Here is an 18,037-nt window from a genome sequence, read left to right as displayed (position 1 = left end):
TAATTCGAATGTTGGTGTGTTTAATGTTGTCCCAGAGGTCTCTGAGACTGTTCTCAATTCTTTTCATTCTTTTTTCTTTATTCTGCTCTGTGGCAGTTATTTCCACTATTTTATCTTCCAGGTCACTTATCCGTTCTTCTGCCTCAGTTATTCTGCTATTGATTCCTTCTAGAGAATTTTTAATTTCAATTATCGTGTCGTTCATCATTGTTTGTTTGCCCTTTAGTTCTTCTAGGTCCTTGTTAAACGTTTCTTGTATTTTCTCCATTCTATTTCCAAGATTTTGTTTCATCTTTACTATCATTACTCTGAATTCTCTTTCAGGTATACTGCCTATTTCCTCTTCATTTGTTTGGTCTGGTAGATTTTTACCTTGCTCCTTCATCTCCTGTGTGTTTCTCTGTCTTCTCATTTTGCTTAACTTACTGTGTTTGGTGTCTCCTTTTTGCAGGATGAAGGTTCATAGTTCCCACTGTTTTTGGTGTCTCCCCCCAGTGGGTAAGGTTATTTCAGTGGCTTGTGTAGGCTTCCTGGTAGAGGGGACTGGTGACTGTGTTCTGGTGGATGAGACTGTATCTTGTCTTTCTGGTTGTCAGGCCCGTGTTCAGTGGTATATTTTGGAGTGTCTGTGACCTTATTATGATTTCAGGCAGCCTCTCTGCTAATGGGTGGGGTTGTGTTCCTGTCTTGCTAGTTGTTTGGCATAGGGTGTCCAGCACTGTAGCTTGCTGGTTGTTGAGTGGAGCTGGGTCTTAGCATTGAGATGGAGATCTCTGGGAGAGCTTTCGCCATTTGATATTACATCGAGCCGGGAGCTCTCTGGTGGACCAATGTCCTGAACTCGGCTCTCCCACCTCAGAGGCACAGGCCTGACACCTGGCCTGAGCACCAAGACCCTGTCAGCCACACAGCTCAAAAGAAAAGTGAGAAAAAAAGAAAGGGAGGGAGGGAGGGAGGGAGGGAAATTAAATTATTAAAATAAATTCTTTTAAAAATTATTAAAAATTAAAAAATCAGAATTAATAAAAAAGGACAAAAAAGGAAAGACGATAGCAACCAAACCAAAATACAAAGCTACCAATGATAACAAGTGCTAAAAACTATACTAAAAAAAAAAAAAAAAGACAGAACCCTAGACAAATGGTAAAAGCAAAGCTATACAGACAAAATCACACAAAGAAGCATACACATACACACTGACAAAAAGACAAAAAGAAAAAAAAAAAAATATATATATATATATATAAAAAAAGAAAAAAAGGAAGAGAGCAACCAAATCCGTAAACAAATCTACCAGTGATAATAAACTCTAAATACTAAACTAAGATAAACATCAAACCAGAAACAAATTAGTTGCAGAAAGCAAACTCCAAGTCTACAGTTGCTCCCAAAGTCCATTGCCTTAATTTGGGGATGATTCGTTGTCTGTTCAGGTATTACACAGATGCAGGTACATCAACTTGATTGTGGAGATTTAATCTGCTGCTCCTAAGGCTGCTGGGAGAGATTTCCCTTTCTCTTCTTTGTTCACACAGCTCCTGGGGTTCAGCTTTGGATTTGGCCCCGTCTCTGTGTGTAGGTCGCCTGAGGGTGTCTGTTCTTTGCTGAGACAGAATGGGGTTAAAGTAGCAGCTGATTAGGGGGCTGCGGCTAACTCAGGCCAGGGGTGGAGGTAGGGATATGGAACTTGGGGCGAGCCTGCAGTGGCAGAGGCCGGCGTGACGTTGCAACAGCCTGAGGTGCACCATGTGTTCCCCTGGGGAAGTTGTCCCTGGATCATGGGACTTGACAGTGGCAGGCTGCACAGGCTCCCGGAGAGGAGGTGTGGATAGTGACCTGTGCTTGCACACAGGCTTCTTGTTGGTGGCTGCAGCATCAGCCTTAGCTTTTCATGCCCATCTCCAGTGTCCACGCTGATAGCCATGGCTCACACCCGTCTCTGGAGATCATTTAGATGATGCTCTGAATCCCCTCTCCTCATGCACCCCGAAACAATGGTCTCTTGCCTCTTAGGCAGTTCCACACTTTTTCCCGGACTCCCTCCCGGCTAGCTGTGGCGCACTAGCCCCCTTCAGGCTGTGTTTACGCAGCCAACCCAAGTCCTCTCCCTGGGATTTGACCTCCAGAGCCTGAGCCTCAGCTCCCAGCCCCCACCCGCCCTGGTGGGTGAGCTGACAAGCCTCTCAGGCTGGTGAATGCTGGTCGGCACCAATCCTCTGTGTGGGAATCTCTCCGCTTTGCCCTCTGCACCCCTATTGCTGCGCTCTCCTCCGTGGCTTGGAAGCTTCACCCCCACCACCCCCCATCTTCGCCAGTGAAGGGGCTTCCTAGTGTGTGGAATCTTTTCCTCCTTCACAGCTCCCTCCCAGAGGTGCAGGTCCCATCCCTATTCTTTCGTCTCTGTTGTTTTCTTTTTTCTTTTGCCCTACCGAGGTACGTGGGTGTTTCTTGCCTTTCAGGAAGTCTGAGGTCTTCTGCCAGCGTTCAGTAGGTGTTCTGTAGGAGCTGTTCCACATGTAGATGTATTTCTGATGTATTTGTGGGGAGGAAGGTGATCTCCACATCTTACTCCTCCGCCATCTTAACGGTCTCTCCCCTGTAATTGATTTCTAATCCCATAGCCTTGTGGTCGGAAAAGATGCTTGATACGATTTTAGTTTTCTTAAATTTACCAAGGCTTGATTTACCAAGGCTCTTAGCATTTGCCTTATGTATTGAGGTGCTCCTATGTTGGGTACATAAATACTTACAATTGTTATATCTTTTTCTTGGATTGATCCCTTGATCATTATGTAGTGTCCTTCCTTGTCTCTTGTAATAGTCTTTATTTTAAAGTCTATTTTGTCTGATAAGAGTATTGCTGCTCCAACTTTCTTTTGATTTCCATTGCATGGAATATCTTTTTCCATCCCCTCACTTTCAGTCTGAAATGGGTCTCTTGTAGACAACATATGTACGGGTCTTGTTTTTGTAGCCATTCAGCCAATCTATGTCTTTTGGTTGGAGCATTTAATCCGTTTACATTTAAGGTAATTATCAATATGTATGTTTCTGTTACCATTTTCTTAATTGTTTTGGGTTTGTATTTGTAGGTTTTTTTCTGCTCTTGTGTTTCCTGCCTAGAGAAGTTCCTTTAGCATCTGTTGTAAAGCTGGTTTTGTCGTGCTGAATTGTCTTAGCTTTTGCTTGTCTGTAAAGCTGATTTCTCCATCAAATCTGAATGAGATCCTTGCTGGGTATAGTAATTTTGGTTGTAGGTTTTTCCCTTTCATTACTTTAAATATGTCCTGCCACTCCCTTCTGCCCTGCAGAGTTTCTGCTGAAAAATCAGCTGATAAACTGATGGGGATTCTCTTGTAGTTATTTGTTGCCTTTCCCTTGCTGCTTTTAATTTTTTTTCTTTGTATTTAATTGTTGTTAGTTTGATTAATATATTTCTCAGCGTGTTTCTCCTTGGGTTTATCCTGTATGGGACTCCCTGCACCTCCTGGAATTGATTGACTATTTCCTTTCACATGTTCGGGAAGTTTTCTACTATAATCCCTTCAAATATTTTCTAAGGCCCTTTTCCTTTCTCTTCTTCTCTGGTACCCCTATAATTCGAATATTGTTGCCTTTAATGTTGTCCCAGAGGTCTCTGAGAGTGTCCTCCTTTCTTTTCATTCTTTTTTCTTTATTCTGCTTTGTGGCAGTTATTTCCACCATTCTATCTTCCAGGTCACTTTTCCGTCCTTCCACCTCAGTTATTCTGCTATTGATTCCTTCTAGTGTATTTTTAATTTCAGTTATTGTGTTGTTCATCACTGATTGTTTGTTCTTTAGTTCTTCTAAGTCCTTGTTAAACATTTCTTGTATCTTCTCAATCTATGCCTCCATTCTAATTCTGAGATCTTGGATCATCTTTACTATCATTACTCTGAATTATTTTTCAAGTAGATTGCCTATTTCCTCTTCATTTATTTGGTCTTGTGGGATTTTACCTTGCTCTTTCGTCTGCAACATATTTCTCTGTCCTCTCATTTTGTCTAACCTACTGTGTTTATGGTCTCATTTCTGCAGGCTGCAGGCTCGTAGTTCCTTTTGCTTCTGTTGTCTGCCTGCTGGTGAGTGAGGTTGGTTCAGGGACTTGTGTAGGCTTCCTGGTGGGAGGGACTGGTGCATCCGCTCTGGTGGGTGGAGCTGAATCTTTTTCCTCTGATGGGCAGGGCCACGTCATGTGGTGTGTTTTCTGGGGTGTCTGTGAGCTAGTTCAACTTTAGGTAGCCTATCCGCTGATGGGTTAGGCTGTGTTCCTGTCTTGCTGGTTGTTTGGCATGAGGTATCCAGCACTGGAGCCTACAGGCAGTTGGGTGGAGCTGTGTCTTGATGTTGATATGGATACCTCGGGAGAGCTCACACTGATTAATATTTTCTGGGCCCAGGAGTTCTCTGGTGGTCCAGCATCCTGGGCTCAGTGCTCCCACCCCAGAGGCCCAGGCCCGACCCCTGGTCAGGGAGCCAAGAGCCTGCAAGCTGCACAGTGCAGCCAGAGGGACAAAAAAAGAAAACAAAACAAACAGACAAACAAAACCCAAGACAAATAGCAAAAGCAAAAACAAAGAGCAGCAACAACACAACACACACACACAGAAAAAAAAGAGAACAAACAAACAAAAGAATTCAAAAATGAGGGGCTTCCCTGGTGGCACAGTGGTTAAGAATCCACCTGCCAATGCAGGGCACATGGGTTCGAGCCCTGGTCCAGGAAGATCCCATGTGCTGCGGAGCAACTAAGCCTGTGCGCCACAACTACTGAGCCCACATGCCACAACTACTGAAGACCGTGTGCCTAGAGCCTGTGCTCTGCAACAAGAGAAGACACCACAGTGAGAAGCCCGTGCACCGCAGCAAAGAGTAGCCCCCGCTCGCTGCAACTAGAGAAAGCCCGCATGCAGCAACAAAGACCCAACGCAGCCAAAAATAAATAAATAAAAATAATTAGAAAATGAGAACAGTCAGTGAGGAGTAAACTAACAAAAACAAAAAATGTAAAATAAAAACCAAAGCAAACAATAAACCAGAAAGTGAAGAAAACGTAAAATATACACATAAAAACAATAAAAAAGAATAAAATAAAAAACAAAGACCAAAAACAAGAAAAAAACACAAAACAACAAAAATAAAGTAAAAATAGAAAAATAAAAAATATATATATTAAGAAAAGAAGGGCTTCCCTCGTGGCGCAGTGGTTGAGAGTCTGCCTGCCGATGCAGGGGACATGGGTTCGTGCCCCGGTCCAGGAAGATCCCACATGCCACGGAGCGGCTAGGCCCGTGAGCCATGGCTGCTGAGCCTGCGCGTCCGGAGCCTGTGCTCCGCAACGGGAGAGGCCACAACAGTGAGAGGCCTGCGTACCGCAAAAAAATACAAAAGAAAAAATAAAAAGGTTAAAAAATAATAAAAGCAACAACACCAACAAGTGAACAAAATGAAACAAACCCCAAAAAATAATAATTGTAATAAGAATATTTTCCTCGGGCCTGCTCTGTCAGTGTCCTTGCTCCCCCAGTGAACCAGAGCCAGTCCCGACTTCCCCTGGAGGCCTTCCAGTACTTCTAGGTTGGTCTCTGGACCTGCTGTGGGCTCTGTGGGGCCAGCTCAGACCCTGACCTGACCTAACTCCCCCATGTTCTTGCCCCCAGAGTCCACTGCTGTGAAGGCCAGACCAGTCTCAGCTGTGGGAAAACTCATTGTCCATTCAGGTATTCCACAGATGTGGGATTTACCAAGCCGATCTTGGGGATTTAATCCATGGCCTGTGCAGCTGCACAGAAAGATTTCCATTCCTCTTCCTCAGTCGCACCACCCCTGGGGCTCAGCTTTGCTTTTGACCCCGCATCCGCCTGTGCGCCATCCTTAGGCATCTGTTCCTTGCCCAGCTGAGGGAGCAAAAGCCGTGGCTGCTTGGGGCTAGGGTGGGGTCCAGAGGGCACAGTTGGGGTGTGTGTGAGTTGCCTGCAGCAGCAGGGACCAGCAGGCCATTGCAACGGACTGTGGCATGCTCGCTGTGCCAGGAGTACCACCCAGAGACCGTGGAGGCAGGAGCTGGCATGCGGGGGCAGGGGCAGCCCCCCACCACTCACCACTCAACAATGATGCCTCACTTTCCAGGCAGACGACGCTTCCCCTAGGGGCATTTGGAGCCACGCATCCCCTGACACCCGTCCCCTCTGCTGTTCTGCGCAGCCAACAGAGCTCCTCTCCCTGATCTGCTCTCCCAACCCCACACTTTAGCATTCAGCCCCTGCCAGCATCAGTACACTCCCGTCCCAGGCAGGGGAGCCCAGGGCTGATTCCCAAGGAGGCTTTGGGATGGGTGGCGCTCAGGCCCCTGGAGCCCACGTGGGCGTAGGAGACCCTGGCCCGAGGGGCAGGCAAGCCCACTCAGATGGGAGCCCCTCCCAGTGCCTGTGGAGGCAGAAGAAGCCAGCAGGTGGGGAGAGGGGTTGTAATGGTGGCCCCGCCCCTTGCGTGCCACTCAACAATGACGCCTTGCTTCTATGGTGTCCCGCACTTTTCCCGCAGACTTTCCTGGTTGTGTAGCTCCTTACTCCTGTCCCTTCGGGCTGTCTTTTCACAGCCAACAGCTGTCCCCTCCTGGGTCCACACTCCAAATCCCACCTTCCAGCACCAAGCCCCACCCTCCACAACTGGCAACTCAGGACTCAGGCTGGAATGCGCAGAGCTGCGGTGTTGACCACTTGTGTAGTTCTTACCTTGTCCTGCCTTCAGAAACTGTCTGCTGCATTCTCCTCTGATCCCCCAAAGGTCCTTTTCTGTCGCAGCTAATTTCCCCACCGAGAGGGAGTTTTTCTGAGTGCAGGGACCTCCTCTCACCTTCACCTTCCCGCCAGGGGTGCTGATCCCTGTTTTGCTTCCTTTTCTTCTTTCTTTCCTCCTACAGGTTATGAGGGGATTTTTCTTGTCCTTTTAGGTGTCCGAAGTCTTCCGCTAATGTTCAGCAGGTGCTCTGTGAGAATTGTTCCATTTGTAGATGTATTCTTGATGTATATGTGAGGAGAGACGAATTCCGTGTCCTTCTATTCTGCCATTTTGAGTCCCCCTGCTCACTTTGCTTTATATAGTTTTCTACTTGAAAATCCACCCAGAGAATTGACAGTTTAATCATTTCAGTGTATTTTGAGGTAGTTTCAGTGAACTAAATTGTTGTGGTGTGTGGTGTTAACTCTCTCACTGTGAGGTGGGAGGCATCTTTCCTTACTGGACAGTTATCACCGTTCTCCTGGGTTTCTCACTTTACTTCCTAAACCCAGAGAGGGACTTCCCAGTAACTGATCTCTGGATCTTGTCTCCTGCCTTTGCTTTTTGTCTCCTTGACTAGTGTGGTTCTTGGGGACCTATACCTGCCCTTCTGGTGACAGTGCCTTTACACACTGATGCCTGGTCAATGCTCAGTTACTAGGATACATGTAGAGTGGGAAAAACTATAAAATTGGCACCATCTAGCGGGCCTGGCCCTCTCTGCCTGACTTGTACATTATTCTTAGATCTTCTCTGTTGATCTAATTACATTCAAAAAGTATTTTTTCGAGCCTCCGACAGAGAAATGAAACTCCTCACATACTCCTGAGCAAAGCTGTGTCCTCCATCTGGGGCATGAGCAGCTTTGGGAGAGATGCATTTGGAGAGATGAGGAAGCAGGGATCACCTTCCTGGTTAACGAGATAACTCATCAATAGGATGATGTAAATCAAAACCAGATCTCCCTCTCATCCAGGTGCTTTTATGCACTTACCATCCTCAGACTACTGTGCATAGCTCAGGCATTAGCACATTGTTTGGCACATAAGTACAGAATAAATGGTATCTGTGATGTCTGTTCAGAGACATTTCCGTACCTCCTGGGTCGGAGCCATGACATGAAACTCCAGCCGGCTTTATAAAGCAGACAATGTATCTGAATGGAAAGACACTAAGTTCAGAGAGGACGGAGATCACTGTAGTCCTGAGTGTATTGGCCAAGCTTTTCAAAGAGATGAAACTTGAACCAAGACCCACAAGGACATTTATCATGAACTTTGCCTCCACTGTTTTCTGCTTCTTACCATTAGTGATCTTGGCAGTTGTTTTTGACATCTTAGATTAGAAGCTACTTAAGGAGAGCTTAATTTCACAAATCCTGATGCTTTGTGTATTTCAGCTTAAAACTTAACTTTCTCTTAATTCCAAAGATCCTAATAATAGAAAACCGTTCACTTCTTTTTGGGCAACTGTAGCTGTCCTGCTCTCCTGACAGCTTCTCTTCTCCTCCATTTAGGTTATAAATACATGGGGCCTGGGACCATGTGTTTCTTATCCTTACTTCATAATTCCCTATGGATAAGACTGGCCTGATTCTTACATTGTAATCTAATCACTTACTAAGGGGTCTCAGGGTTTGTTGAAGGTGATGGATTAGCCTCTCAAGCGCCCCAGCCCAAACAGGGCTGGTTGTCTTGGGCATTCCCATCACCTGCCTTCCCTCATCCCTATTTCTGTTCCAACCAAATATGCTCCTGGTTTTTTCCCCCGATCACCCCATTTCTATAGCACATTAAATATACTTTTAAGGAGGTGTCAAGACTTCTCTTAAGAATATGGGTTTTTATTCACAATAACACATATACATAAACCAGGAGATAGGCACAGTGGCAGATGAGATCCGACCAAGTACAGAGACAACATTAAGAGAGTATCCAAGTTAATTTAAAACCCATCAAGTTCATATACCCTTACTTTTTAATTTAGTAAATGTTTTAAGCTACTGTGTTTTATCTCAGTTAATATAATGAAGCTTTCCTCACTTTTTCCAATTCACTAAAAACATTTTTACTTACCTATTGTTTTTAGACAACTTATGAAGCATTTCTCTGTGGTTTTCTTTTGCAAATGGGCTGGTTTCACTATGTGGGCCTTAACTTATATAATTGTTGTCTCTTATTCTCTTTGTGATCCACCTTTCATTGTGTTTAGCAGGCGCTGGTTGCTTTGTAATATTGAAAAAACAGCATGTAGGTATACTTGGAAAGAATAGATAGCAGTGAAATTTTGTATATTGCAAACTGTTTTTCATAGACTGTCATCTTAAAACATAACCCAAGGCAAATGCGGAAGTCTTTTCACCATTAATGCGGCAGAGATTCATTTATTTAACATTAAACAGATATCTCTTGACTTCCCACTTTGTGCCAAGTATAGTTCCAAGTGCTGAGAATCTAGCAGTAAGCCAGACAGACAAGGACCTTGCTCTTTACAAGCATACATTCTAGCCAGGTTTGCAGTGGAGATGCAGGCATTCAACAAATAAGCAAGTACACAGCCTGTAGAGATGGCAGCGATTTCTTGATTCTTTTTCCCTCTACCATGGCTTCAAGGCCATTTCTACAACCTTATTTTCTATAGTGTTGAGTTGAATTTAGTCTCATAGTACTACTACCCCCATCTACATAAGGGCCTGTTCTAGTACAGGAGAGAAAGTACGGAGAGACACCTGGTAGGGTCAAGTTTCTCATTGTTAAACTGAAACTAAATGTACTTCACTCTCAGGACTGTAGAGGTGAGGATTCATTCACTCATTCAGCAAACATTTATTGAGCAGTGTATCACTCAGGGTTCTATTATGTTCCAGGCTATATAACATCTACATGCATGCCCTTAAGTACCTAGCTGGAAAGACAAAGACATAAAATAAATAATTACTGATAAATGTTACAGTAAAAACATATATCAAGTACAAGGAGGGGGCCACAAAAGCATTAATTAACTCTGCCTGGGGGAAGGTCTCACCATAAAGTGTCCTCTAAACTGTGACTTAAAGGTAACTGGAAATACAGCACACTTCATTTACTCAGGAAAGTTTACTGAGCCAAGCACAGTTGTGGGCCCTGTAGACACAGCGGTGAACTAGGCAAAATCCCTGCTCTCTTGGCAGCACAGAGACAAACAATAAACAGAGAGATAAATAATTATATATTAGGTGGCAGTACCTATTAATATAAAAAAAAAGAGTAGGTTAATAAAGGGAACAGAGAGTGACAAGGGTTGCTGTTTTAGAAAGAGTGGTCAGGGAAAGCTTCTCTGTCGAAGTGACATTTGAGCAGAATCTTGAATGATATGAGAGAATGAGACCAACAAGCAGGGGAAGCTGTTTCTGATAGAAGGAGCAGCATGAAGAAAAGCATAATAGCCACGAAAATTGTGGCATCTTTATTACAAAGTGAAATATTCCCACTGAGCATGGATGGAGTAAGCTGGGGGTGCAGAGAGCTTGGGGAAGTGTGGTAGACGAGGCTGGGAAAGGAAGGAAGGGGGGCCAGATGGTGAAAAACACTGTGTTCCATACTCAGGATTTGGAATGCCCACCTTGTTGATTGGGGAAAGAGGGGCTAGATTTTGAAAAAATTTAAGAGAAAAATGACATGGTTAGATTTTTTTTTCATTCGGTTGGGTTTGGTTAGGTTTGTTTTGGTTTGGTTTGGTTTGGTTTGGTTTGGGGAAAATTACCTCTAGCACAGGTATGAAAGATAACTTGAAAGGAGACGCAGAAGAAACCAATTGTAAGGTTATTATGATAATGCAAGTGAGAAATTATTTGGCCTAAATTAAAACAGTAAGATGAGGCTAGAGAGGAGATCGTAGAGCTCAGCTGTTTTAGGAGACCCACAACGGAAGATTTGGTGCCCTGCGGAGCATGGGAAAGGTCAGGAACAATTCCTGCGTTTCAGTTTGGGTGACTGAGTGGGTGATAATGCCGTCAACCAGCTCAGGGAGCCCTAGAGGAGCAGCGGGCTTAGAAATGCATATAATGAATTTGATTTGTGGCAATGGGAAATACAGACTGGAAATTAAAAGAAAAGTCAAGGCTGAAATACAGATTTGACTGTTACCAGCGTTTCATGGAATTTAAAACAGAGGCGCAAGAAGAGTAGTCAGCATTGTCAGATACTGCAGAGAAGTTTAATAAGATGAAGACTTTTAAAAGGCTGTCAGATTTGACAGTTGGAAGGTTACCAATGACTTCATCAAGAGCAATTTCAGTAGATGTGGGTAGAGTAGAGCCTCATCATGGTTGAGTTGGAGAGTGAAAGGGCAAGAGGCTGGGATTATCCAGCCAGGATCGCTGTCCTCTCTTCTTTCCTAAAGCTCCTCCTTGGAAGCTTTGAACCTGAGGTCTGATCTTCTCTTCCCCTTCCCTCCTTAGCTTTCTCCACCCAGGGCCTAGGACTGGTTACCCGAGCTGGGGACATGATGGAGGGACAAATATTCTAAGATCCTTGGGTCTCTGATGGGAGAGGTGTCAGGGATAGAGGAGCCTGATGTTGGTGAGTAAGGTATTGCAAGTAGTGTCCTCCGTAGGGAACAGCAGGTAGGGCCAGTCCAGAGACCTGTCTCCAGAGGGGAGAAAGATGAAACACATAGGCCTCTGTTGTATGTGGAAACTCTGGACCAGGAAGCTGAGGTAGGATGGGGAGCAAAGGACTTGAAGGACTGGTGGGGCAAACATGGAATTAGTCAGGAAACTTGGCCCCAGTGAGAGTGGAATCTGACCGAGTGCGGGGGTGAGGGACAGAATCTGACAGTAAACTGATGCTAACTAGAAATTCAGGCAGGGATGCTTAGGTTTCCTAGGGCACAGGGACTGAAGATGTGCAGGTGGAAAGACGTTGGCAGTACTTGTGACCATGAAGATAGCAGTGAGGGGACAGTTAATGAATTAAGGGGTAGCATAAAGAAAAAAAACCTGGCATAGAGATATTTAACAAATATTTGTGAAGCCTGAAGCGGTCATTCACATTTCGTGGAGAAAAGAGATTAGATACCAGAGTTCAGAAGAGCTGAAAGGAAACACCTAGGTTCCCTTCAGGGAGAAGATGGACTCAGTGACTAAGGGATCCCAGACAGCTTTGGAGCTGCAAAGCCCAAGAGAGACACTTGCACTTCGGAAGGAGTTGGAAGCAAAGTTCAGGGTAGGGGAGCCCCTCCCTTAACCCTGGGGACCAGGCAGTTATCAGTAGGATCTACCAGATTTCCCCCGCCAGCTCCCATACACACCCTCGGCCTCAGTTTCTCCCGCCTGCACTGCCACCTCAGCCCACTGCGGGGCGGGGCTCGAGGGCGAGGCTGGTGGCTGTTCCGAAGCCTCGAGAGCCGTCCGTTCCTACCAGACTCCCTGCTCTGAGCGGTCTTACCCCATGGCCGGACACAGCCCCTCAAACTTCCCCATGCCGGGCACTGGTGGGGACAGGCCCGCAAGGCCAGTGCCGGTGCGGGTTGACACTCCAATCGAGTTGAGCGCCCAGGCGGCCCCCGGCAGGCTGATGGTCTGGCCAGAGGTCAGGCCGGGGATGTGCCCAGACCCTGAGGTGTGGGCACTGTCCCCAGGTCCCCCGCCGTGCGAATTCCAGGATGGGATGATGCCTTGCCGGCCCCGGGTCGGAGCTGGAGAGGTGAGCGCTTGGTTCCCAAGACCCTCTGAGGTCGCCTTCCCCGGGCCCTGCATCGTCCTGCAGTGCATCCCGACGCTGGCGCTGCCAGAAGACGTCTCTGCCGTACAGGAGATGGAGCAGTTGGCCAAGGAGCTGAGGCAGAAGAGGATGACCCTGGGGTACTCTCAGGCCGACGTGGGGTTGCTCATGGGGGCTCTTTTTGGAAGGACGCTGAGCCAGACGACCATCTGGTGCTTCGAGGCCCAGCAGTTGAGCCTCACCAACATGTGGAAGCTGCGACTGCTGCTGAAGATGTGGCTGGAGCAAGTGGACATGGAGAACCTTCTGGGCTTATGCAAAATGGAGACGATCCTGCAGCAGGCTGGGAAGCACAGACGGGCATACAGGGAGAGACACATCGGAAACAGCCTGGAGAAATTCTTCCTGCAGTGCCAGAAGCCCACACCCCAGCAGATCAGCTGCATCTCTGGGCAGCTCCAGCTGCAGAAGGACTTCATCCAAGTTTGGTTCCATAACTGGAGCAAGATGGGCAGTCGGCCAAGCAATGATTTCTCCCCACTGACAGAGGTGGGGACTGTCGGACCTCCTCTCCCAAGAGGACCAGTGTGCTTTCCCCTGACATCGGGACTCCATTTCTGTGTCCCCCATTATGGGGGACCCTACTTTACACCGTTGTACCCCTGCCCCTTTCACTGCGGGAGGAACCCTCTTCTCTGCCCCAGCCACCACCCTGAGCCTCCCCAGGCTTTCCAGCTGAGGCGCCTGCCTTTCTGGGGAGGGCCAACCCGGGGAAACGGGTCCCTGGGGTTCACTTAAAGGCTTTTAGCATTAAGTCCTCCATTAGTTGTCTAAAGAAGTTAAGAATACGTAAGGGAGAGGGATGGGAGCTGTTTAGGAAAATTTGGGGAGGGAGGTTGAAGTTTACTGCTGTGTTGTTTTTCCCTTTGTTTTTCCTTAGCATTGACTTTAAGGTACATTCCAAAACGTAGATGGTTTTGGATATTTTGTTTCTCTCTGTTTATTAATTGAAAAGTAATTGTGTCTCTTATTCCACGTGGTTATCAGTAAACATAGGAATATTCTTATGAACACAATACTGAGTGAAAAACTCAGGTCACAGAAGACTATGTCAGTGTATTATTTCTATCAAAACCAAGCAGAACTTTGTGTGAACACAGAGTCCAAGATAATCGTTGCCTCCAGGGGAAGGTTTGAGGATGGGACAGGAAAAGAGTACATAGAGCCTACCCAGAGCCCTTGTTGAAACACAAGAGTTTGCCGGTTCTCCCCCTTTTCTTGAAAGATGTGTTTTTTTCTAATTCACTTTTCAGCTCTGTTTGGTTTATTCCCTGGGAATTTCCCTTACTTTCTTTTGAGCTCAGAAATGCTTTGTAGAGGATATTTGTGATAGTTGATCCAACTATCCAACTCCCTGGTGGCTTTTGCAGTGGTGCATCTTAAATCACTTTTCCAATCTCTTCCATGAAATTGGTCTTTTCCAGTTCTCTACTTCTACATTGGTCAATATGGGTCATCGTATACTAAACAGAAGGCATTAATCCCTCTGTGTTTTCACACCTGTTGCCGTACACCTCCATGTAATATTTATGGTTTTATAATTCTGTCACCATATACTATACCTGAGTTTATGTATTCTTTTTGCTTACTAATCTTGTCCATTTTTTTCTCTACTTTTTTCCTTAATCAGTCGTACAAAGAATTTATCTACAGGTATTTTCAAATAACAAGTTTTTTATTTTTAATTCTATTTACTGTTTTTATTTCCTAATTATTTAATTTTAGGTTTATTTTTATTAATTGCTTTTTTCTAGTTTCTTCCAATATGTATTTCTTCCTCTCATCAATGTCTGAAAGTAGAGCACTGTCAAGACACGTAGGTTAGTGAAAATGGAGCCAAACTACAAAAAACCAAGAGTATGTTGTCAGTGGTTAGCAGTGTCATATTTCAGAGATCAAATAACATAAATCAAGTAAGCTATATCATTTCATTAACAAAGATGTTACGGGTACATGTCTTAGAACAATTTCAGGGGAGGAGTTAGTAGAGGCAGGTTCCAAACAACAGTCCAAAGTCTTCATATTTGCCAGATTTTCCCCTACCTCAGTTAAAAACATAAATTCCAACCACTCACTCAATGAGATCTTTGCCATCATTCTGAAAATTTCTGTATCAAATGTTTCCTTTATCTTGTATTTCCTTTTGACAAGGCAGGTATTCTTAACCTGAAGATGCCAAACCTCTTTGAGGTATAAGCAGAATAGCGTGTTTGTACATATGTGCATTTTCTTCAAAGATGGTGATGGTAGCCTTCATCATATTTCAATGGGGACCATGACTGTGTAGATCTATGATTTTAGAATTTAAGCAACACCTTCCCATTGGCCATCTTACTTTTGAGAGTTTTCCCTTGAAAACTAATAGGTAATTCCTGGTTTTCTTCAAGTCTGTATTTTCTGGGTATCTCTAGCCAGTACAGTATAAAGGCCCTGAATCAGTTCTTACATAAGTCTTTCAAATTCAGACCAAATACTGTATTGATTATTGCCTTTATTGTTCTTATGCTTTTATCATTCCTTGGCACTTTAATTAGATTCTTATCATAAAGAACAATTTCTCCCTTCCCTAGAAGTTTTCCTACTTCTTGTCTAAGAAAACTTGAGGTGTTAGGAGATCCCTCCTTATTCCAAAACATTATCCTGCTCTTAAAATAGCATCTGTTTTCTATTATTTCATATTTTTAAAATGTGTGTAGTATACATCATTGTTTATTATACTAAAACTGTGTCATAAGGATTTATTTTTCAGAATAGCCACTTTTGTTTATGACTTTCTTCTAGAAATAGTCTTACTAAACAGTACTGCTTCCCTTAGCAGAATCCATTTATAAATTCTTTTTAGGGTACAAAATTGTATTATCTATGTAGAACAATGTTTTTACAATGAAAACTACAATTCCATTCAAATAAAATCCTAGTGGAATATGGGAGTATTACTTGACAAAGTGATTCTAAACCGAAAGAATGAAACTTGGGGAAATATGGAAATTTTGAAGGTAAAGCGTTAGGGCCTTGTTGTACCAGATGTTATGAAACTACAATAATTTGAACACAGTGTTGTGGTCGTGATGAACAAAATAAAAGAAACAAGTATTTGGCTATTCCATCTGTGGTCATGTAAATTGGTACAACCTTCATGAAAGGCTGTTGGGTAATTCATATGAGAAGTTTTTAAAATGTGCTTTTCCTTTGGCCCATCATTTCAACTTTTAAATAATGTTTATAAGAAAATAATTGTTATATGTATGCAAAAATTTAGTGATAAGGGTGGTATCACAGCATTTTTTTTTAATTTTAACAACGAAAAGTTAGAAACAGTGTTCAACAAAGGGTTAAATAAATAAAAAGGAACACCATATAGGGTAAAAATTGACAAACAGTTCAGAAAAGATTGTTGAATGAGGCAAAACAATTTATTAAACTTTGTGATGTCATTTTTTAAGGAAAAAGGTATATTACAGGGAAAAAAATCTATAATAGGTATTACTGGTGATTTTTTTAAAAATTTGCTGTATGTATTATACAGTTTAAAAATTAAAGAAATATATCTAAACAAAGACTCCAGAAAATCTAGGATTCCTAAAAATATTCATTCTTCTAGTCTTTCTTGTCTCTAAATGGTAATTTCTCATTATAAAACAATATTTTAGAATAATAAATCTGGCCTTTTCATTTTTAGTCAAATTTGTAGTTTCTGTAAAAGAAAGGCAATTCTCTAAACGCAGGAGTATTGGGACATATCAGTTGGAAAGGCATTGCTAAAAATTAGGGTTTTTTTAATCAGATGTCCATTAATGTTAAAGAGCTGTAGTGCAGCTCAGTGAATGAAGATACCTGCCATATGTCTGTTTTCCTGCACAACATGGTAATTTACAATTACAATTAGAGTGTTTATATACTTCAGTGTAGTTAACCTACATTTAGAATATAAGCCCAAATCATTTTCATGTTCCTGGATGTTTACTTTTCAATTTTAAAAAAACATTTGAAAATATCAAAATCCTGGTTTTATCACGGTAGAATTCTCCCTACTTGTCATGTTTGAAGAAACTAAATGAATATAAATGAGATCTGTGGATTTTTAGATTTGAAGGGGGGTCAGTTCCTGTGATTACAGCCCCAGCCAATTGAAAGATGAACTGTTATGAAGTAAATCTACCCCAATACCCAGTAGAATCCTTAAAACAAGGCATTAGCATTATCGTGGTTACACCAGTGAAGAGAAACGTGACAAGAAGCTTTGGGAGACTGTATGGTTTACCTAAGGGGCTGCCTCCAGAAAAGAACCCAGCGGGTAGGTATGTTGGGCTGCTGCTCTGCCACCTCACTTTTTAGCTGTGAGCCTTGTGAATTCTCCTAACGGCAAAATCAGCTACTTTGGCACTGAACTTGCGTTTCTTAGGTTTCCTTCCCCCAGCTTCCAGCAAAATTCGAAATGCAAACCAACTTCACTTATCGCTATTGACTCTTGTACTGACTGCCTGCCAAAGACTATGGTCAGAAAAGGAAAAATTGAGGCCTTCCATTGATTTTTAAAATCAATGTTATCTTCTAAATCTGTACAACCTGTTTAACATACCATTTCTTCTTTGCCAAAGGAGTAACTCTATTGTTTAATAATTAGTCTTCCTTCTGGGATGCATGGTATAGGCCTTCTTTTACAAATGGCCAGGGCAGTGTATAAGATGCATTAAGTTGAATTGTTGTCTTAGAATGGATGATAATGCTCCTGGAACAGCTGTAAAACTTTGGATATCATTGACTGAGTAGTGGGCAAATCTTAACATACACCTTTTTACTGAAAGAGAATTAGTTTCAATATATCACATATTAGTTTGCTAGGGCTGCCATAACAAAGTACTATAGCTTGGGTGGCTCAAAGAATAGAAATTTATTTTCTCACAGTTCTGGATGCTAGAAGTCTGAAATCAAGGTGTTGCAGAGTTGCTTCCTTCTGAGGGCTATCAGGGAAGGATCTCTGTTTCAGGCTCGTAAACAGCCTCCTTTTCCCTGTCTCTTGACATTGTCTCCCCGTGTACATATCTGTGTCCTAATTCCCTCCTCTTAGAAGGACACCAGTCAGTGGATTAGGGCTGCCCTACTGACCTCATTTTAACTTAGATCTCTGTAAAGATCCTGTCTCCAAATAAGGTCACATTTCGGGGTACTAGGGGTTAGGACTTCAACATATAAATTTTTGTGGGATAAAATTCAGCTCATAACACCAGCCTAATTAAAATTTAAGCTAGATTCAATTATTTGTTAATGTAGCTATTCAACAAATATTAATTGAGTACCTTATATAGCTGGTTGTGCCCTCGGTACTTAAGATGCAATGGTGACCAAAACAGGCTCATCCTGACCTTCAGGGTACTTAAAGTATGCTGAGGTGTCCATGTTAAACAAATAAGCATGTGATGACAACTCATGATAAATATGATGGGGTGTCAGGTATCAGAAGTCTTCATTTAGCT

The 18,037-nt window shown here is 43.4% G+C and overlaps 2 protein-coding genes across 11 annotated transcripts in view; both read left to right on the top strand.

Annotated features, from left to right (window-relative positions):
- The window catches only part of ARB2A (ARB2 cotranscriptional regulator A), a 427,234-nt gene that overhangs the window by 305,032 nt on the left and 104,165 nt on the right, over positions 1 to 18,037 (top strand). The window lies entirely within an intron of this gene.
- Positions 969 to 16,096, top strand: POU5F2 (POU domain class 5, transcription factor 2). The gene has a single exon (XM_019929702.3). It carries the CDS (start codon positions 12,231 to 12,233, stop codon positions 13,299 to 13,301), a length of 1,071 nt encoding a protein of 356 aa, XP_019785261.1. The 5' UTR covers positions 969 to 12,230; the 3' UTR covers positions 13,302 to 16,096.

The sequence above is a fragment of the Tursiops truncatus genome, chromosome 3 (genome assembly GCF_011762595.2).
Source record: "Tursiops truncatus isolate mTurTru1 chromosome 3, mTurTru1.mat.Y, whole genome shotgun sequence".
NCBI classification, from domain to species: domain Eukaryota; kingdom Metazoa; phylum Chordata; class Mammalia; order Artiodactyla; family Delphinidae; genus Tursiops; species Tursiops truncatus.
This window is presented reverse-complemented; position numbering and strand designations above follow the sequence as displayed.

Coding starts and splice junctions, on each gene's coding strand:
- POU5F2 (XM_019929702.3), top strand. CDS start 12,231: ATGGCCGGACACAGCCCCTCAAACTTCCCCATGCCGGGCACTGGTGGG.